The 19,594-nt window shown below is 42.7% G+C and overlaps 1 protein-coding gene across 1 annotated transcript in view; it reads right to left on the bottom strand.

Moving 5' to 3' along the window:
- The window catches only part of phlpp2 (PH domain and leucine rich repeat protein phosphatase 2), a 148,691-nt gene extending 129,586 nt beyond the window's left edge, over positions 1–19,105 (bottom strand). Inside the window, exons 1-2 of the mRNA XM_078400865.1 lie at positions 18,914–19,105; positions 11,087–11,388 (exon numbers count right to left, since the gene is read on the bottom strand). Of these exons, the coding sequence (XP_078256991.1) occupies positions 11,087–11,388; positions 18,914–19,105 (494 nt within the window). The remainder of the gene's footprint in view (positions 1–11,086; positions 11,389–18,913) is intronic.
- Positions 19,106–19,594: the final 489 nt, after the last annotated feature.

The raw sequence follows: 19,594 nt of genomic DNA, 5'->3' as shown, positions 1-19,594 counted from the left end.
TTCTTCAGATGGCCTACAATTCCTTGTACTTTCTTAAACTTTACCCCTATCATTTACAATTTCTTTTCAAAGCTTCAACAGTTACTACTTCCAAAATAAATAATTTCACAACAGAAAAGCTTTGAATTGTGTAAAAAAGTCACCAGACAAACTGAACATTTGGCAAGTTTGAACTTGCACTTCAGGTTGTGCTCTTGAAAATATCAAGTGGTCTTAACGTTTATTTTGTTCGTGGATATGTGACCACTCCATTAAGGATAGGATTACCAACTCCACTCTCGGGCAACTGCTACTTGATGGGGCTCTGACACACACTGTTAGAGGTACTTCCTAATACAGTAGTGCATGCGTCATGTGTACTAAATCATGAGAGGATAGATCGGGTAGATGCACAGAGTCTCTTGCCCAGAGTAGGGGAATCGTGGACCAGAGGACATAGGTTCAAGGTGAAGGGGAAAAGATTTAATAGGAATCCGAGGGGTAACTTTTTCACACAAAGGGTGGTGGGTGTATGGAACAAGCTGCCAGTGGAGGCTGGGACTATCCCATCGTTTAAGAAACAGTTACACAGGTACATGGATAGGACAGGTTTGGAGGGATATGGACCAAGCACAGGCAAGTGGGACTAGTGTAACTAGCTAATGTTGTCCCGCTTTTTAAGAAAGGAGGGAGAGAGAAAAAGGGAAATTATAGACCAGTTAGTCTTACATCAGTGGTGGGGAAGATGCTGGAGTCAATTATAAAAGACGAAATTGCGGAGCATTTGGATAGTAGTAACAGGATCGTTCCGAGTCAGCATGGATTTACGATGGGGAAATCATGCTTGACTAATCTTCTAGAATTCTTTGAGGATATAACTTGAAAATTGACAGGGGAGAGTCGGTGGATGTGGTGTACCTTGACTTTCAGAAAGCATTCGACAAGGTTCCACATAGGAGATTAGTGGGCAAAATTAGATCACATGGTATTGGAGGTAGGGTACTGACATGGATAGAAAATTGGTTGACAGACAGAAAGCAAAGTGGGGATAAATGGGTCCCTTTCAGAATGGCAGGCAGTAACTAGTGGGGTACCGCAAGGCTCGGTGCTGGGACCGCAGTTATTTACAATATACATTAATGACTTGGATGAAGGGATTAAAAGTACCATTAGCAAATTTGCAGATGATACAAAGCTGGGTGGTAGTGTGAACTGTGAGGAAGATGCTATGAGGTTGCAGGGTGACTTGGACAGGTTGTGTGAGTGGGCAGATGCATGGCAGATGCAGTTTAATGTGGATAAGTGCGAGGTTATCCATTTTGGTGGTAAGAATAGGAAGGCAGAGTATTATCTGAACGGTGTCAAGTTAGGAAAAGGGGACATACAATGAGATCTGGGTATCCTAGTGCATCAGTCACAGAAAGGAAGCATGCAGGTACAGCAGGCAGTGAAGGAAGCCAATGGAATGTTGCCCTTCATAACAAGAGTTGAGTATAGGAGCAAAGAGGTCCTTCTGCAGTTGTACAGGGCCCTAGTGAGACCTCACCTGGAGTACTGTGTGCAGTTTTGGTCTACAAATTTGAGGAAGGATATTCTTGCTATTGAGGGCGTGCAGCGTAGATTTACTAGGTTAATTCCCGGAATGGCGGGACTGTCGTATGTTGAAAGACTGGAGCGACTAGGCTTGTATACACTGGAATTTAGAAGGATGAGAGGAGATCTTATCAAAACGTATAAGATTATTAAGGGGTTGGACACGTTAGAGGAAGGAAACATGTTCCCAATGTTGGGGGAGTCCAGAACAATGGGCCACAGTTTAAGAATAAGGGGTAGGCCATTTAGAACTGAGATGAGAAAAAACTTTTTCAGTCAGAGAGTTGTGAATCTGTGGAATTCTCTGCCTCAGAAGGCAGTGGAGGCCAATTCTCTGAATGCATTCAAGATAGAGCTGGATAGAGCTCAAGGATAGCGGAGTCAGGGGGTATGGGGAGAAGGCAGGAACGGGGTACTGATTGAGAATGATCAGCCATGATCACATTGAATGGCGGTGCTGGCCCGAAGGGCCGAATGGCCTCCTCTTGCGTCTATTGTCTATTGGGACAATGTTGGCCAAGTTGGGCCGAAGGGCCTGTTTCCACACTCTGGCTATGTATACCTGTGCTTGGTAGCACCTATTGTATAGCTCATCCTGAATTGATTAATAATCTGTACTAGCCTTAAATAAATGTATGATTATAATTGTATGATTACATGATGATAAATTAGATATGATTTTGAATTGCAAGAATGGATTAAAGCAGAGTTCAAACAAGCAATCATTCATAACAATAGACAACAGGTGCAGGAGTAGACCATTCGGCCTTTCGAGCCAGTACCGCCATTCAATGTGATCATGGCTGATCATTCTCAATCAGTACCCTGTTCCTGCCTTCTCCCCATATCCCCTGACTCCGCTATCCTCAAGAGCTCTATCTAGCTCTCTCTTGAATGTATTCTGAGAATTGGCCTCCAATGCCCTCTGAGGCAGAGAATTCCACAGATTCACAACTCTCTGACTAAAAAAGTTTTTCCTCATCTCTATTCTAAATGGCCTACCCCTTATTCTTAAACTGTGGCCCCTGGTTCTGGACTCCCCCAACATTGGGAACATGTTTCCTGCCTCTAACATGTCCAACCCCTTGATAATCTTGTACGTTTCGATAAGATCCCCTCTCATCCTTCTAAATTCCAGTGTATACAAACCTAGTCGCTCCAGTCTTTCAACATATGACAGTCCCGCCATTCCGGGAATTAACCTAGTAAACCTGCGCTGCACGCCCTCAATAGCAAGAATATCCTTCGTCAGATTTGGAGACCAAAACTGCACACAGTACTCCAGGTGCGGTCGCACTAGGGCCCTGTACAACTGCAGAAGGACCTCTTTGCTCCTATACAACTCCTCTTGTTATGAAGGCCAACATTCAATTGGCTTTCTTCACTGCCTGCTGTACCTGCAAGCTTCCTTTCAGTGACTGATGCACTAGGACACCCAGATCTCGTTGTACGTCCCCTTTTCCTAACTTGACACCATTCAGATAATACTCTGCCTTCCTATTCTTACCACCAAAGTGGATAACCTCACACTTATCCACATTAAACTGTATCTGCCATGCATCCGCCCACTCACACAACCTGTCCAAGTCACCCTGCAACCTCATAGCATCTTCCTCACAGTTCACACTACCACTCAGCTTTGTATCATCTGCAAATTTGCTAATGGTACTTTTAATCCCTTCATCCAAGTCATTAATGTATATTGTAAATAGCTGCGGTCCCAGCACCGAGCCTTGCGGTACCCCACTAGTTACTGCCTGCCATTCTGAAAGGGACCCATTTATCCCCACTCTTTGCTTTCTGTCTGTCAACCAATTTTCTATCCATGTCAGTACCCTACCTCCAATACTATAAGAAAATAACTGCAGATGCTGGTACAAATCGATTTATTCACAAAATGCTGGAGTAACTCAGCAGGTCAGGCAGCATCTCGGGAGGGAAGGAATGGGTGACGATTCGGGTCGAGACCCTTCTTCAGACCCTACCTCCAATACCATGTGCTCTAATTTTGCCCACTAATTTCCTATGTGGAACCTTGTTGAAGGCTTTCTGAAAGTCGAGGTACACCACATCCACTGGCTCTCCCCTGTCAATTTTCCTAGTTACATCCTCAAAGAATTCCAGAAGATTAGTCAAGCATGATTTCCCCTTCGTAAATCCATGCTGACTCGGAACAATCCTGTTAGTTCTATCCAAATGCTGCGCAATTTTGTCTTTTATAATTGACTCCAGCATCTTCCCCACCACTGATGTCAGACTAACTGATCTATAATTTCCTGTTTTCGCTCTCCCACCTTTCTTAAAAAGTGGGACAACATTAGCTACCCTCCAATCCACAGGAACTGATCCTGAATCTATAGAACATTGGAAAATGATCACCAATGCGTCCATAATTTCTAGTGCCACCTCCTTAAGTACCCTGCGATGCAGACCATCAGGCCCTGGGGATTTATTAGCCTTCAGTCTCATCAGTCTACCCAACACCATTTCCTGCCTAATGTGGATTTCCTTCAGTTCCTTCGTCACCCTAGGATCTCTTGCCACTAGAATATCTGGGAGATTGCTTGTATCTTCCTTAGTGAATACAGATCCAAAGTACTGATTCAACTCGTCTGCCATTTCCTTGTTCCCCATAATAAATTCCCCTGCTTCTGTCTTCAAGGGACCCACATTTGCCTTGACTATTTTTTTCCTCTTTACATTCCTAAAAAAGCTTTTACTATCCTCCTTTATAACACAAGGACTTTTCCCCTAAATGCAATCACATGCAACTTCTGGGACATGAGACTTCTGAACTCAGACAAAAATCCAAGGTGCCAATAAGCAGAAGAACCTTGAACATGTAGTACAGGAAAAGCAACAAACAAAATGATTAGAGGGATAGGCAAAAATATAAGGAGAAAAATGGGTGCTTATGAGGAGATAAATTCAAGTCTGACAAGTAGGTCAACTTGTCGAGGACAAAGGAACTTTTTAGTGAGCCAAGAACATCAAGGTAGTTGAACAACCAACCGAGATGGGGATCTGAAGGATAAAGCCATTATTTAGGAATGTGATTTTAGATTATGCTTAGAAGAGCAGATTATTGAAGGACATCTGAAAAACTGTTTTGGAGCTGTAAAAAAAAAAAGAGAAATTCAATTTCAATCAATGATATCCAGTTCCCAGCTTCAAGTCACACTGAAATCTAAAGAGACCAACAGAAACCATTTTGCACTTTGGACAACCACGAAACCTGCAAGTCAAGATGAGGTCCCTCAGGTCGGCCGATTAAGGGCTACTCACTATCCCACGGTCTAGGCTTCAGCTCAGGGGTGACCGCGCTTTTGCGGTTGCAGCTCCGAGACAGTGGAACAGCATCCCTCTCCCCATCAGAACTGCCCCCTCCATCGACTCCTTTAAGTCCAGGCTCAAAATCTATTTCTACTCCCTAGCATTTGAGGCCCTCTGTGAACTGTTTATGTATGTGCTGTTATGTTTGTGTGCCATTGTATGTTCGTTTCTTAGTACCTGAACTGATGTACAGTACTTTGGTCAACGTGGGTTGTTTTTAAATGTGCTATACAAATAAAATTGACTTGACTTGACTTGAATATCAATTCACTCAGATTAAACGGAATAATATGTGCTCAGTGGGAGGCTTCCAAAAGTAAGGTAGCAAGATAATAGCAAGAGCAAGTTGCTGTTAAAGTGAAGGTAAAGGCTGACAAGTTTAGAGAACCCCAGGAGACACAAGATGTTGGTGCTCTGGTCAGGAAAAAAGGTCTACGTCAGATTTAGCCAATCAGGATCAAGCCTCCACGAGTACAAGTGTAGGAGGACATTTAAGAAAACAATCTGGAGGGCAAACTGATGACATGTAATGGCGCTGGCAGGTAAGGTAAAGGAAAATCCTAAGAGATTCTATAGGTATATTAAGAGTAAAAGGGTGGCTATGGATGATCTTAAAGATCATCAAATCCGTCTTTATGTAGAATCGCAAGAGATGGAGGAGATCATTCTCATGTCTTTTCTGAGAACGAGGAACAAAGGTATAGGATTTATGTCTGAGATCATATACAAATTACCAAAAAGGAGATATTGGCAGTTTTAAAGTTCAATAAGGTGGATAAATCCCTAGAACCTGGCCAAGTACAATATCTGACCGTGTGGGTAGCCAAGGAGGAACTTGGAGAAGCCATGGCAGAGATATTTGCATCATCTCTAGCCACAGATGAAGCTCCAGAAAACTCGAGGGTGGCTAATGTTGTACCATTATTTAAAAAGGGCAGCAAGGTTAAGCCAGGAAACTACAGGCTGATCAGTGGTGGGTAAGTTGTTGGAAGGGATTCTTTGGGACAGGATCTATCAGTATTTGAATAGGTAGATTGATTGGGGAAATTCAGCATGGTTTTGTATGTAGGAAACCATATCTCACAAATCTGAGACATGATTTTTTTGAGAAGGTCATCCCACCATATGGGAAGGGTTGTGGAAGTTGTCAATATGGACTTTAGGAAGACTTTTGACAATGTCCTGCAAGGTAGGCTTGTCTGGATGGTTAGAGTGCATGGAATCCAAGGTGAACTAGCCAACTGTATTCAAAGTTGGCTTGGAGGAAGAAGTCAAAGGATAGTAGTTTCCCTCTGATCTTTGAGATATTATATGCCTTCTCTTTTGCTTTTATACTGTCTGTTATTTCCTTTGTCAGCTACAGTCGCCTCATTCTCCCCTTAGAATCTTGCTTCCTCTTAGGGATGAATAGATCCTGCATCTTCCGAATTACTCCCAGAAACACCTGCCATTGCTGCGGCACAATCATTGCTGCTAGGGTCCCCTTCCAATCAGCTTTCTCCCTCATGCCGAACTCAACAGTAATTACGATACATCCGATTTCAGCTTCTCCCTTTCAAAATGCAGGTTGAATTCTATCGTATTATGATCACTACCACCTACGTGTTCCCTCACCTTAAGTTCCCAAACAAATCTGGTTCATTACACAATACCAAATGCAGAACTGCCTTGTGCCCAATGGGCTGGGCCACAAGCTGCTCTAAAATGCCATCTAGTAGACATTCTACAAATTCATTCTCTTGGGGTCCAGTACCAACCAGATTTTCCCAGCCTACCTGCATATTGAAATCATCCATGACCACCTAACACTGCCTTTCTCACATGCCTTTTCTATCCTGATGTAATTTGTACCCTATATCCTGGCTGCTATTCAGAGGCCGTTATATAACTACCATCAAGGTATTCTTACTTTTGCAGTTTCTACCCACAAGGATGCTATAGCTGATTCAACATAATTTCTTAGGGATTGAATTCCTTACCAACAGAGTCACCCAACTCCCACCCCCACTCTGCCCACCTGCCTGTCTTTTCGATAGGATGTGGATCCTTGGATGTTCAGCTCTTTCAGCCAAGACTCTGATGTCCACAATGTTTATCTGCCAATCTCTAACTGTGCCATAAGCTCATTCACCTTGTTTCGCATACTGCATGCATTTAGATACACCTTCAATGCTGTATTCACCACCCCTCTTCTTAAATTGATCCTCATGTTGCCTGACATTAGACTCTTATCCCCTTTTAAACTTTGTCCTATTTGTTATTCTGGAGACTTCAGTAACATCTCCTGCGTTCTCCTTCCCTTTAACCTTATCCATACTTTTCCAAGTAGGAGGCTGAGGGATAACATCATTGAGATTTACAAGATCATGAGGGGGATGGATAAAGTGAACACTTTACCCAGTCTTTATCCCCAGGGTAGAGGATTCTAAAACTAGAGGGATTAGGCTTAAGGTAAAAGGGGAGATATTGAGGAGGGACTCGGGGACACATTTTTACTCAGAACATAGTCTGCATCTGGATAGAGATTCGAGAGGAAACTATAGAAGTAGATACAATTAAGACATGTGGAATGATATATGGATAGATACATAGACAATAGGTGCAGGAGTAGGCCATTCGGCCGAGCCAGCACAGCCATTCAATGTGATCATGGCTGATCATCCATAATCAGTGGCACGGTGGTGCAGCGGGAGAGTTGCTGCCTCACAGCGAATGCAGCGCCGGAGACATGGGTTAGATCCCAACTACGGGTGCTGTCTGTATGGAGTTCGTACGTTCTCCCCGTGACCTGCGTGGGTTTTCTCCGAGATCTTCAGTTTCCTCCCACACTCCAAAGATATACAGGTTTGTAGGTTGATTGGCTTGGTATAAATGTAAATTGTCCCTAGTGTGTGTCGGATAGTGTTAATGTGCGGGGATCGCTGGTCGGCGCGGACCCGGTGGGCCGAAAGGGCCTGTTTCCGCGCTGTATCTCTAATGAAAAACAAGGGCTCCAGTAAATCACCAGTAAAACTGGCAGTAAAGTACCCCGTTCCTGCCTTCTCCCCATATCCCTAGCCCTAAGAGCTCTATCTAACTCTCTTTTGAATGCATCCAGTGCATCTGCCTCCACTGCCTTCTGAGGCAGAAAATTCCACAAATTCACAACTGTCTGTGTGAAAAAGTTTTTCCTCATCTCAGTTCTAAATGGCCTCCCCCTTATTCTTAAACTGTGGCCCCTTGTTCTGGACTTCCCCAACATCAGGAACATGTTTCCTGCATCTAGAGTGTCCAATCCCTTAATAATTTTATATGTTACTATAAGATCCCCTCTCATCCTTCTAAATTCCAGTGAAGGGTTTCGAGGGGTACAGACCAAATACAGGCAAATTAAATTAGCCCAATATGCCAACTTGGTCAGTGTGGACAAGGTAGGCTGAAGGACCCGTTTCCATGCTGTACAATTCTAGTACTATGCATGTGGTGCACATTGGAGCAGTAGGACTTTGAATCATATTCACGATTGAATTCAAGATTCAAAATTCAATTTAATTGTCACATGTACCACAATATAAATTCAATATATTTCAAAGATCAGTAGTAAAAAAAGTCACCTGTTTTAATACACAATCAATATTCAAACAGCAATATAAAGGCAAATAATATCAAGGAAGAAACTTTATAAAAACAAAACAGAATATCTCTGCAAAAAACCTCAGCAAGGACCCAAGTAGAATGCAAAGGCTTTTAATTGTGTAGCCAGGCATTGCTGCCTTACAGCAAATGCAGCGCCGGAGACCCGGTTTCGATCCCGACTACGGGTGCTGTCTGTACGGAGTTTGTACGTTCTCCCCGTGGGTTTTCACCAAGATCTTCGGTTTCCTCACAGACTCCAAAGATGTTTAGGTATGTAGGTTAATTAGGCTTAGTAAATGTAAAAATTGTCCCTAGTGGGTGTAGGATAGTGTTAAGATGCGGAGAATGCTGGTTGGCGCGGACCCGGTGGGCCGAAAGGGCCTGTTTTCCGTGCTGTATCTATAAATTAAACTAAATCCTTAACTTATCATGGGTTCAGGGGGCAGGCTCTCAATGGCTCACCTTGCTGCGCGTAATTATGCTGCAGCAGCTGAAAACGGTTGGTTTCAGGGTTAAATTACATATGTTGATTACATCACTGTTGATTGCATCCTTGTGCAAATTAATTGAATCAAGCATATACTCAGATATAACAAGTCAAAATACATGGCACAGGGCTACCTTTCATTCATTATCATTGCACCATTATGTCTTTAGCACATTATATATGTTCACCAAGGCTCTTTTACCATGTCTTTGATATGGAAGCAACCAGATTCTGACAGTTTCTGAGGATTTATTCATCTCAATACCACAACTGATCTTTGGCCTTGATGATCCTCTGTCTCGTGATTCAGTCCTTTCCTTTCAGTCTTGCCTTGTTAATTGACCACTAATTCATAATCGGATTCATGTCAGGCGTATTACCAGGCCAGTCCAAATCAAATCATCTGCTGGAAAAATTAGGTCACCACCTTAGATATGTGGCATGGTGCAAGGTCTTGCCGGGAAAATCCCAGATCCATATGACAAAGTCTTTGTCATTTCCATCTAAGGACATCATCTTTTCAGGATGTTTGATGAACTGGCATTTCTCACCGGCTCTCTGATTATCTAGAAACATGTTGGCTACGTTGGCCCTAAACCAGGAAATGTCTTTCGTCACTGAATGTCCCTGTTCTCCAGTCCTCACGTCCAATCTTTATTAATTAGGGCACACTGGTATGGTTTTATTCTTCATCGCATCAGTTAGAAGTTGTTTTTTCACGTCTTCTGGCTATATGACCGACTTCAACAAGGCATTGGTGCATGGTAGTTGAACTTATTGAGACCCCTGCTGTCTCCAACTATTTTTCAGGGCATCGATTGTCTTTCTCAGATCCTTCTTACTTCCCAAATCGGAAAGGCCTCATCTCTTGGGGTCGTCTTCCTATTACGGCCACACTAGCTTATCCTCTTTGGTCGCTAGTGATCTGATTTCGATCCCCCGTTTGTCAATCCTGGATAGAGAAGCTTCGCTCATCCCTACCAACTTTGAGATCTCTTGCTGTGACTTTGAGCAATGTTGATGCAAGTTTATGATTTTCGTTTGCCTACTTGGAGTGATATCCATTTTGTGAATTGCTTCGTATATATTTTGTGAATTTCTTGCCGAGTTCTTCTCAAATGATAAAAAAATCGTGTGGGGGGATGATGCAATACTGACAATGCTGTTGCAGGATTTTTATTTTGTCTTTAAGTTATTTTGAATGGTATTGGTTTTGCTTCATGGTTTGCTTGCATTTTCAGTCACTTGTTAAGTTGTAGCCATGTTTGTTTACCATTTCATCCCATACATTTCATGCATCTACATTTACATCATTTCCAGACCATTCTCATCCAGGTGTGTTCATGCTTTCCATCTTCCCACTTAATTATTTGGTTCTTGCTCATTATTATTCTAGTTTTATATATCCATCCTCAACTTCTTGAAATTTTATTAGTTCTTTTCATGGATTAGGTTAATCTATTTCTGTTAGATTTCTCCATTCAGTGTTCTGATTTGTTTTTGTATAACACATTAATTTTTAAAAGATAGACACAAGATACGGGTACCTCAGTGTGTCACGCAGCATCTCTGGAGAAAATGGACAGGTGATGTTTCGGGTTGGGACCCTTCTATCTTTGTGTCTATCTTTGGTACAAATCAGCATCTGCGATTTGTTTTTATTACTCATTATTTTTTTCTACACAATATTCCATCTAATCCATCTAATTGAAGGCAAATGTCACAGAAATCAATACCCAGAGAATGAAAAATGTCCAGAAACGTTTCAGAGCAATTTATAGGGTTTCAGAAAAATATCAGAACAAATACTGGACATAGAAACTCATCATATGAAAAAAATAGCAAAATGAGCCCCAGATTCAATTAATTTGCACAAGGATGTACCTTCCTTTCCATCAATCTCAACTCCTCAGTCACAAATAACACACTCATTAATTAAAATTCAAAGCACTATAAAATGATTTGTTGTCCAAATTTGGATTCTTCCAAATAAACTGTTAACATTTAAAGCTATAAAAATATGCATAATCAAATTCTGTAAGCTACATGCAAATGCAAAGTATTTTATGTTTTTCCTACCTGATGAAATCACCATGGAGCTGCAGGTACAAATCATCACTGTCCTGAGTACACAGCTCTGCTGTTGTAGTTTCAGTGCTGCAGAATACCAGCTGAAGATCTGGGCCAAATGACGAGGAAGTGGATAATAGTAACGTACCAGAGGAAGAGGTGGAAGAAGAAGCATTTGACAATACCATTTCCTTTCCATGGATATACACACAACCTCTCCTTGCATCTGCTTTGAGCCACTCCCTTTCGCGTAAACCCAAATGACTCTTCTTTCCAAGGCAACTCCTACTGGCATTGCGCTTCATGTTCCTCTATGAAAGGAAAGAGAAATAAATGCTATCAGAAGACGTGAACAATGAGAAGACACTTGTTTACTAACACTCAAAGCTCAGATGGACATAAAATGTTGGAAAGTAAAACAATCTCCAAATTAAACTGTAAAGTAAAATAATCTATAATATTTAGGAATAAAATTTGGGGAAGCAGAATTGAGCAGGAAAAAGAAACAATACTCTGGAGTTGGGAACGCATGATTTAGTTCACATTCTGGTTGTTCTATAAAGAATTTTCAGAACTTCTCAAATATTACACAATATATTTTTGAATACTAAATGTTCGGATTTACAAACCCTACTTTATTTACCCTCTGCAGAAGTACGTTTTTTTTATTGAAACACATTTGCTTCACAAGGTTTTAAAATTAAAATTAACAAAATTTGCACACAAAGACATTTCTCTTATGAAAATTGTTTTTTTTTAAATTATTGGCAGATAGGAAAAACCTTGGTAGGAATCAAAAGAATAATCTCGACTCTTAAAATTCACTGAAGCAAAAATTCACTGGCTGAACCAAGATAGTCTCCAAGAATATCTGCTTCCAATTAAGAGAAAATTATATTAAATCAAAATTAAAACATGGCTTATTTAAAAAAAGGGAATTATCCAGGCAAAACGCCCTTTCTTCAGGGCTCGGAGACTGGCCAAGATATAGTGCTTAAATACATCATAGATCAAATATAACTGCCCCAATGACTTTCATCCTTCCAGCAAAACTGAATTGTTAATATTGCAAAGTAGAGACATTTTACTACAGCACAATATTTAACGAATCTGTCAATTCTACAGAATTTGTCTACAAAATTCCAGAAACATGACAGCATCTCTTGAAGTTACAAATCCTTACCCAAGGCACAATGACCTATATTGAAATAAATCCAAAGCACATTACATTTGACAAGGACAATAAAGGTGCATTTTGACTGCTCAGCAATTACAAGCAAAATGGGATGTTTCACAGCACCTGTCAATGCATAATGTCAATGACCTTTCCCTGTTTATTGCATTCCAATGATCTTAAGTAACAAATAATCATCGGTAACTCCATTGGTCAAATGACAATCAAATGACTTGGACATGAATGTAGATGGGTTGGTGAATAGGTTTGCTGACGACACCAAAATTGAAGTTGCTGAAGACAGCAAAGAAGACTGAGATAATGCCGGATATAGATCAGCTGCGGTGAAATGGCAGATGGAGTTTAATCTGAGCAATGTGAGCTGTTGCATTTTGGGAAGTTGAATGCAAGGGGAGAGTACACAGTTAATGGCAAGATCCTTAAGAGCATTAATGTGCAGAGGGATCTTAGATCCTAAGTTCATAATTCACTGAAGATGGCAGCACAAGTAGATAAGGACATAAAGAAGGCATATGGTATGCTTGCCTTCATTGTTTAACTTAGTTTAGAGATACAGCACGGATACAGGCCCTTCGACCCACCGGGTCTGCATCGACCAGCGATCCCCGCACATTAACACTATCCTACACACACTAGGGACAATTTATACTAATTCCAAGCCAATTAACCTATAAATCTTTGGAGTGTGGGAGGAAACCGAAGATCTCGGAGAAAGCCCACGGGATAACGGGGAGAACGTACAAACTCTGCACAGACAGCACCCGTAGTCGAGATCAAACCCGGGTCTCCAGCACTGCAAGGCAGCAACTCTACCACTCTGCGCCACCGTGCCGCCTTAGTAGCGGCATTGAGTAAAAGATTCAGGAGGTCATGATGGAAGTGAATAAGACTTCGGTTAGGCTGCATTTGAAGTATTGCATGCAGTTCTGGTCGTCCCATTACAAGGAGGATGTGGAGACCTGAGAGGGTGCAGACATAGTTTACCAGAATACTGTCTGGAATAGAGAGTTTTAGCCACAAGGAGAGGCTGGACAAACTTCAATTGTTTTCACTGGAACGTCAGAAGAGACTTGATAGAATTATATAAAATTACTAGACCAAGTGGACCCGTTGGGCCCAAACCTCTCCTGCATTGGTGCAGCACCCTCTCCTCCTCCCCTCCCCCACTCCATCCCTCTCAACCCCCCTTATCCTCCCTCCCTCCACCCCCTTTGAACTTTAAAATGTGAATAACTTTAAAAATATAGCACTGATTTCAACGAAACTTGTTCCATTAGCACCAAAGGAACGACGCTAAGTAAGGTGGGCCTAAAATTGTCGTGCTATCATGTACCGTTTTTGCTGTAGTTCAGGAACAAACAAACAAACAAACGAGAGTTTTAGTATATAGATGAGCGGCATAGTTAGGGGAGACCGTCAGGCCCTTTTTTCCAGGATGGAAATAGACAATAGACAATAGACAATAGACAATAGGTGCAGGAGTAGGCCATTCAGCCCTTCGAGCCAGCACCGCCATTCAATGCGATCATGGCTGATCACTATCAATCAGTACCCCGTTCCTGCCTTCTCCCCATACCCCCTCACTCCGCTATCCTTAAGAGCTCTATCCAGCTCTCTCTTGAAAGCATCCAACGAACTGGCCTCCACTGCCTTCTGAGGCAGAGAATTCCACACCTTCACCACCCTCTGACTGAAAAAGTTCTTCCTCATCTCCGTTCTAAATGGCCTACCCCTTATTCTCAAACTGTGGCCCCTTGTTCTGGACTCCCCCAACATTGGGAACATGTTATCTGCCTCTAATGTGTCCAATCCCCTAATTATCTTATATGTTTCAATAAGATCCCCCCTCATCCTTCTAAATTCCAGTGTATACAAGCCCAATCGCTCCAGCCTTTCAACATACGACAGTCCCGCCATTCCGGGAATTAATCTAGTGAACCTACGCTGCACGCCCTCCATAGCAAGAATATCCTTCCTCAAATTTGGAGACCAAAACTGCACACAGTACTCCAGGTGCGGTCTCACCAGGGCCCGGTACAACTGTAGAAGGACCTCTTTGCTCCTATACTCAACTCCTCTTGTTACGAAGGCCAACATTCCATTGGCTTTCTTCACTGCCTGCTGAACCTGCATGCTTCCTTTCATTGCCTGATGCACTAGGACACCCAGATCTCGATGAACTCCCCCTCCTCCTAACTTGACACCATTCAGATAATAATCTGCCTTTCTATTCTTACTTCCAAAGTGAATAACCTCACACTTATCTACATTAAACTGCATCTGCCATGTATCCGCCCACTCACACAACCTGTCCAGGTCACCCTGCAGCCTTATTGCATCTTCCTCACAATTCACACTACCCCCCAACTTAGTATCATCTGCAAATTTGCTAATGGTACTTTTAATCCCTTCGTCTAAGTCATTAATGTATATCGTAAATAGCTGGGGTCCCAGCACCGAACCTTGCGGTACCCCACTGGTCACTGCCTGCCATTCCGAAAGGGACCCATTTATCCCCACTCTTTGCTTTCTGTCTGTTAACCAATTTTCTATCCATGTCAGTACCCTACCCCCAATACCATGTGCCCTAATTTTGCCCACTAATCTCCTATGTGGGACCTTGTCGAAGGCTTTCTGAAAGTCGAGGTACACCACATCCACTGACTCTCCCTTGTCAATTTTCCTAGTTACATCCTCAAAAAATTCCAGTAGATTTGTCAAGCATGATTTCCCCTTCGTAAATCCATGCTGACTCGGAACGATCCCGTTACTGCTATCCAAATGCTCAGCAATTTCGTCTTTTATAATTGACTCCAGCATTTTCCCCACCACTGATGTCAGACTAATGTCCAACATTAGAAGGCAGAGCTATAAACGCGAGAGGGGCAAAATTTAAAGAGAGAATTGCGGGGCTAGTTTTTTTTTTTATACAGCATATGGAGAGTGCTTAGAAGATGCTGCCTTTACATAGAGGCATGGAAGTGCAAGGACTAGAGGGATATGGATCACGTACAAGCAGATAAGATCAGTTTAACTTGGCATCATGTTCAGCACAAAGATAGTGGGCTGAAGGGCCCGTTCTTGTGCTGCACTGTTCCATGTTCTAATCCCGGTAGTACATTTCAGTTAACACCATTACAACTCCAAAATTCCACATATGTCAGAAATAAATAAATAATGTGACACAAGAGGGCGCAATTTGGTTCGTGCCAACTTCCAGTAGAGCATCAGATCTTAACAAATCCCTCCCCTCCCCTCACCTCCTTAATCTTCCAGGTCCCATTGGTTATATTCTCCCTCATATGCCATTAACTCTGCTCGCAATCTCAACATAGACATACCCACGGTCAGGAACTTATCCAAGTTGATGTGATGCAGCAGCTCTACCTGTCATTGTGCTGAGAAAAATTATAAGCCATTCCCCTTTAAGATGAAAATAAGACTTTCAGCGAACTTTCTGTGTCATTAGTGCTCTTATCGTAATATAGTGTAAGAAAATAACTGCAGATGCTGGTACAAATCGAAGGTATTTATTTCACAAAATGCTGGAGTAACTCAGCAGGTCAGGCATCATCTCAGGAGAGAAGGAATGGGTGATGTTTCGGGTCGAGACCCTTCTTTAGACTGATAATATATCTTGTATATCTTATATATTATATAACTTATATATTATGATAATATAACTTATCATAATATAATTCTATTTGTGATGCCAGCATTAAAAACCATGCAGATGATTACGTTTATTCAGTTGCAAGGAAACAGGAGATCACAAGGAAAATTGCCCAACAAAAAAGCGAGCAAGGAAGTGAGAGGAAGTGCAGGAAAGGGTAGTTTTAATTCTTCAAAGTAGTTGAAAAATTCCTGTTTACCTTTAATAAATTAATCCGAGCATTAGTCTGTTTCTGTTAAACTACCTCATTATTGCAACAAGCACATGAATACATCTTGAGTACATACTAGACCAAGTGGACCCATTGGGCCCAAACCTCTCCTCTCCTCCCCTCCCCTCCTCTCCCTTCTCCCCCACTCCCCCCCTCCCTCACTCCTCCCTCCTCTCCTTTTAAACTTTAAAATGTGAATAACTTTAAAAATATAACACAGATTTCAATACAACTAAAGTGACACTAAAGACCCTTCAGTCTGAAGAAGGGTCTCGACCCGAAACGTCACCCATTCCTTCTCTCCTGAGATGCTGCCTGACCTGCTGAGTTACTCCAGTATTTTGTGAATAAATACCTTCGATTTGTACCAGCATCTGCAGTTATTTTCTTATACTAAAGTGACAATGGTGAGTAAGGTGGGCCTAAAATTGTCGCGCAATCGTGTACCGTTTTGGCTGAAGTTCAGTCACAAACAAGATAACAAACTAGAGTTTTAGTATATAGATTGTAAGTTACCAATAATTCATGGACAATACACTTATTTCCATAACTCTTAAGGTATTCTTGAATGGATTAATTTTAAATAACTAAACACTTAGATAAGCAAATAAAAAGGTTAATGTTAGGGCAAAGTTCTGCAGATGGTGATAATCTGTTTTTCTAAAATAAATTTTATTCAAATAAAAAATATATACAAAACAAAAATTGCAAAAAGTCATCGTAGGTTTTCCATGTGTTCAACAATCATACTCAGTAGTGCTTGGACTTATCTTTAAGCAATAGACACCCCCCTCCACCATTCATGTGGTCCCCTAGGTTGATATCCCTTCTCTTGTTTGAGAGGTATCCCACACAGACTCAGCCTCTCAATGTTCAACAGGACGACCCTCCTACACTGGTGTTCCTTCAATAGACAATAGGTGCAGGAGTAGGCCATTCAGCCCTTCGAGCCAGCACCGCCATTCAATGCGATCATGGCTGATCACTCGCAATCAGTACCCCGTTCCTGCCTTCTCCCCATACCCCCTCACTCCGCTATCCTTAAGAGCTCTATCCAGCTCTCTCTTGAAAGCATCCAACGAACTGGCCTCCACTGCCTTCTGAGGCAGAGAATTCCTTCCTTCCTTTGCCCAATGGACAGAATCACAGGTGTTGGTCTGGAAGAACTTTTCTCAAAGGACGGGTGGTGCAGTAATGTCCAGCTGACTGTAACACTGCGGCATTGGGTCCAGATAACACCGTGTATAGACAGAACCTCAGCAGGTAATGACACGTTGCCCACATGCTTTGGCTCGACGCACAGCCAGATGCAGCCAAACACGAAGATGGCCTTCTGAAATCAAACAGAAAATGCTGGAAATATTCAGCAGGTCAATCACCATCTGTGGAAAGAAACCGAGTTAACATTTCAACCCAATGATTCTGATCAATGGTAACTTGTTGACCTACACAAGTTGTAATATATTTGTCACAAAGCGAGAACAAGACACCTGCGTAAACTCAAAAAGCAAGAACTGGCAACAAAGCCTCCTGACTTTCATGTTTTGATATTTAATTTTGGAATGCCACAGAGAGACACCAAATCCTGGAGTAACTCAGCAGGATAGGCAGCATCTCTGGGTGACGTTTCAGATTGATGCCACTACCATTCCCCAATTCACTCCTTTCCATCCCACAATTTTACTTTTAAAACAGTAATATTCCAATAAAATATATTCCAAAATGCTTCAAGTGGTGCTCATCTATAAGTTTTTTTTCAATACATTAGATGCCCATTACTTTGCACCTTCTACATCTGATAACCTGGCCACTGATGGTTCCTACAGATTTTGCAGTTGAGTAAGCCATTTAAACTAGAACGAATGCAGAGACGATTTACCAGAATGTTGCCAGGACTTGAGGCCTAAGTTACAGAGAGAGATTGGGTAAAGTTAGGACTTTATTCCTTAGAGCGCAAGAGGATAACGGGTGATCTTATCACGAGAGGAATGAATAGGGTAAATGCAGAGTATTTTACCCAGAGTAGGGGAATCAAGAAAAAGAGGTCACTGGGTTAAGGTGAGAGGGGAAAGATTTAATAGGAACCTGAAAGGCAATTTTTTCCACGCGCAGGGTGGTGGATATATGGAACAAGGTGCCAGAGGGAACTATGAGAACGTTTAAAAGATATTTGAACAGGTACATGGATAGGAAAGGTTTAGTGCCACGGGCCAAATACAGGCAGGTTGAACTATACCTGGCCGGCGCGGACTCGGTTCGCCCGAAAGGCCTGTTTCCACGCTGTATCTCTAAACTATACCCAACTAAACTAGAGTATATGTGGCATCTTGGCTGGCATGGGCAAGATGGTCTGAAGGGCCCGTTTCCATGCTGCATGACTCTATGATCATGACACTCGATCACATTACGAGCATGGTATAAAAGTGCACAAACAACGGTTTTGTTTAGCTTACATTTATTTTATAAATGTTTATGTAATACGTAAAATACATGAATAAAATTAATTTGGAAATATGGTGTCCAATATAAATACTGAGTATAAACATTGGCAATATTCAACCAACTACTAACAGTTAAATTAAATGTGTAACCGTGAATTTCCACTACCTTTTCTGTTCAAATACAGCAAATCCGCTGCATTGCCACTATACTGTGAAAATATGCACCGTAATCACGGTTTAAGTTCCTCAAACCTTAATAAATGTATAGAAATAAACCATGTTCTTCAGAGTCACGAGATTAAAAGAGGCGTTTTACCTTTAGGACGCGCACTGGCCTCCCTGCAGCCGCCGAGCTGAGGCTGCAGCCAGGCCCGGCCTTGGCCGGCGGACAGACCGCCACCGCCACCGCCTCCGCCGCGACCGGCCACCTGGGCTCCACATCGCCGCCCGGCGCTGCCGACCGCTTTGCCGCCTCCGTGTCCGCTGCCGACGATGACACCTCAGCCATTTGTAGTTAGAGCCGCATCCAAAACAAAATCAAATAGAGCCAAGTGGACGAGCGGGAGGGAGAGAGACACACACTGCAGATGCTGGAAGCTGGAGCAAAATAACAAACGACTGGCGGAAGCCAGCATCTGTAGGGAGAATGAACAAGCGGCGTTTTGTGTGGGGCCGCCTGTTCGGACTGCAGCAGCAGCAGCAGCGTGGGGAGGGAGGGAGGGAGGGAGGGAGGCGGGCGGTCAGTGGGCGCGCGCTCAGCCCGTGGGCGCCGCCATGATGTCGGCGTCGTGTTGCCGGGGGGGAGGGAGGGGGGGGGAGTGGGGACGGAGTGGGTGAGGGGGGAGGGACGGGGTGAGTGAGTGAGGGGGAGGGAGTGAGTGAAGGGAGAGAATGAGAGGGGGGAGGGAATGAGTGAGTGAGGGGGAGGGAGTGAGTGAGTGAGGGGGAGTGAATGAGTGAGGGGGAGGGAGTGAGTGAGGGGGAGGGAGTGAGTGAG

This window comes from Rhinoraja longicauda, chromosome 6, assembly GCF_053455715.1.
Source record: "Rhinoraja longicauda isolate Sanriku21f chromosome 6, sRhiLon1.1, whole genome shotgun sequence".
Classification (NCBI taxonomy): Eukaryota; Metazoa; Chordata; class Chondrichthyes; order Rajiformes; family Arhynchobatidae; genus Rhinoraja; species Rhinoraja longicauda.
Note: the sequence above shows the minus strand (reverse complement) of the source record. Positions and strands in the feature narration are given on the sequence as shown.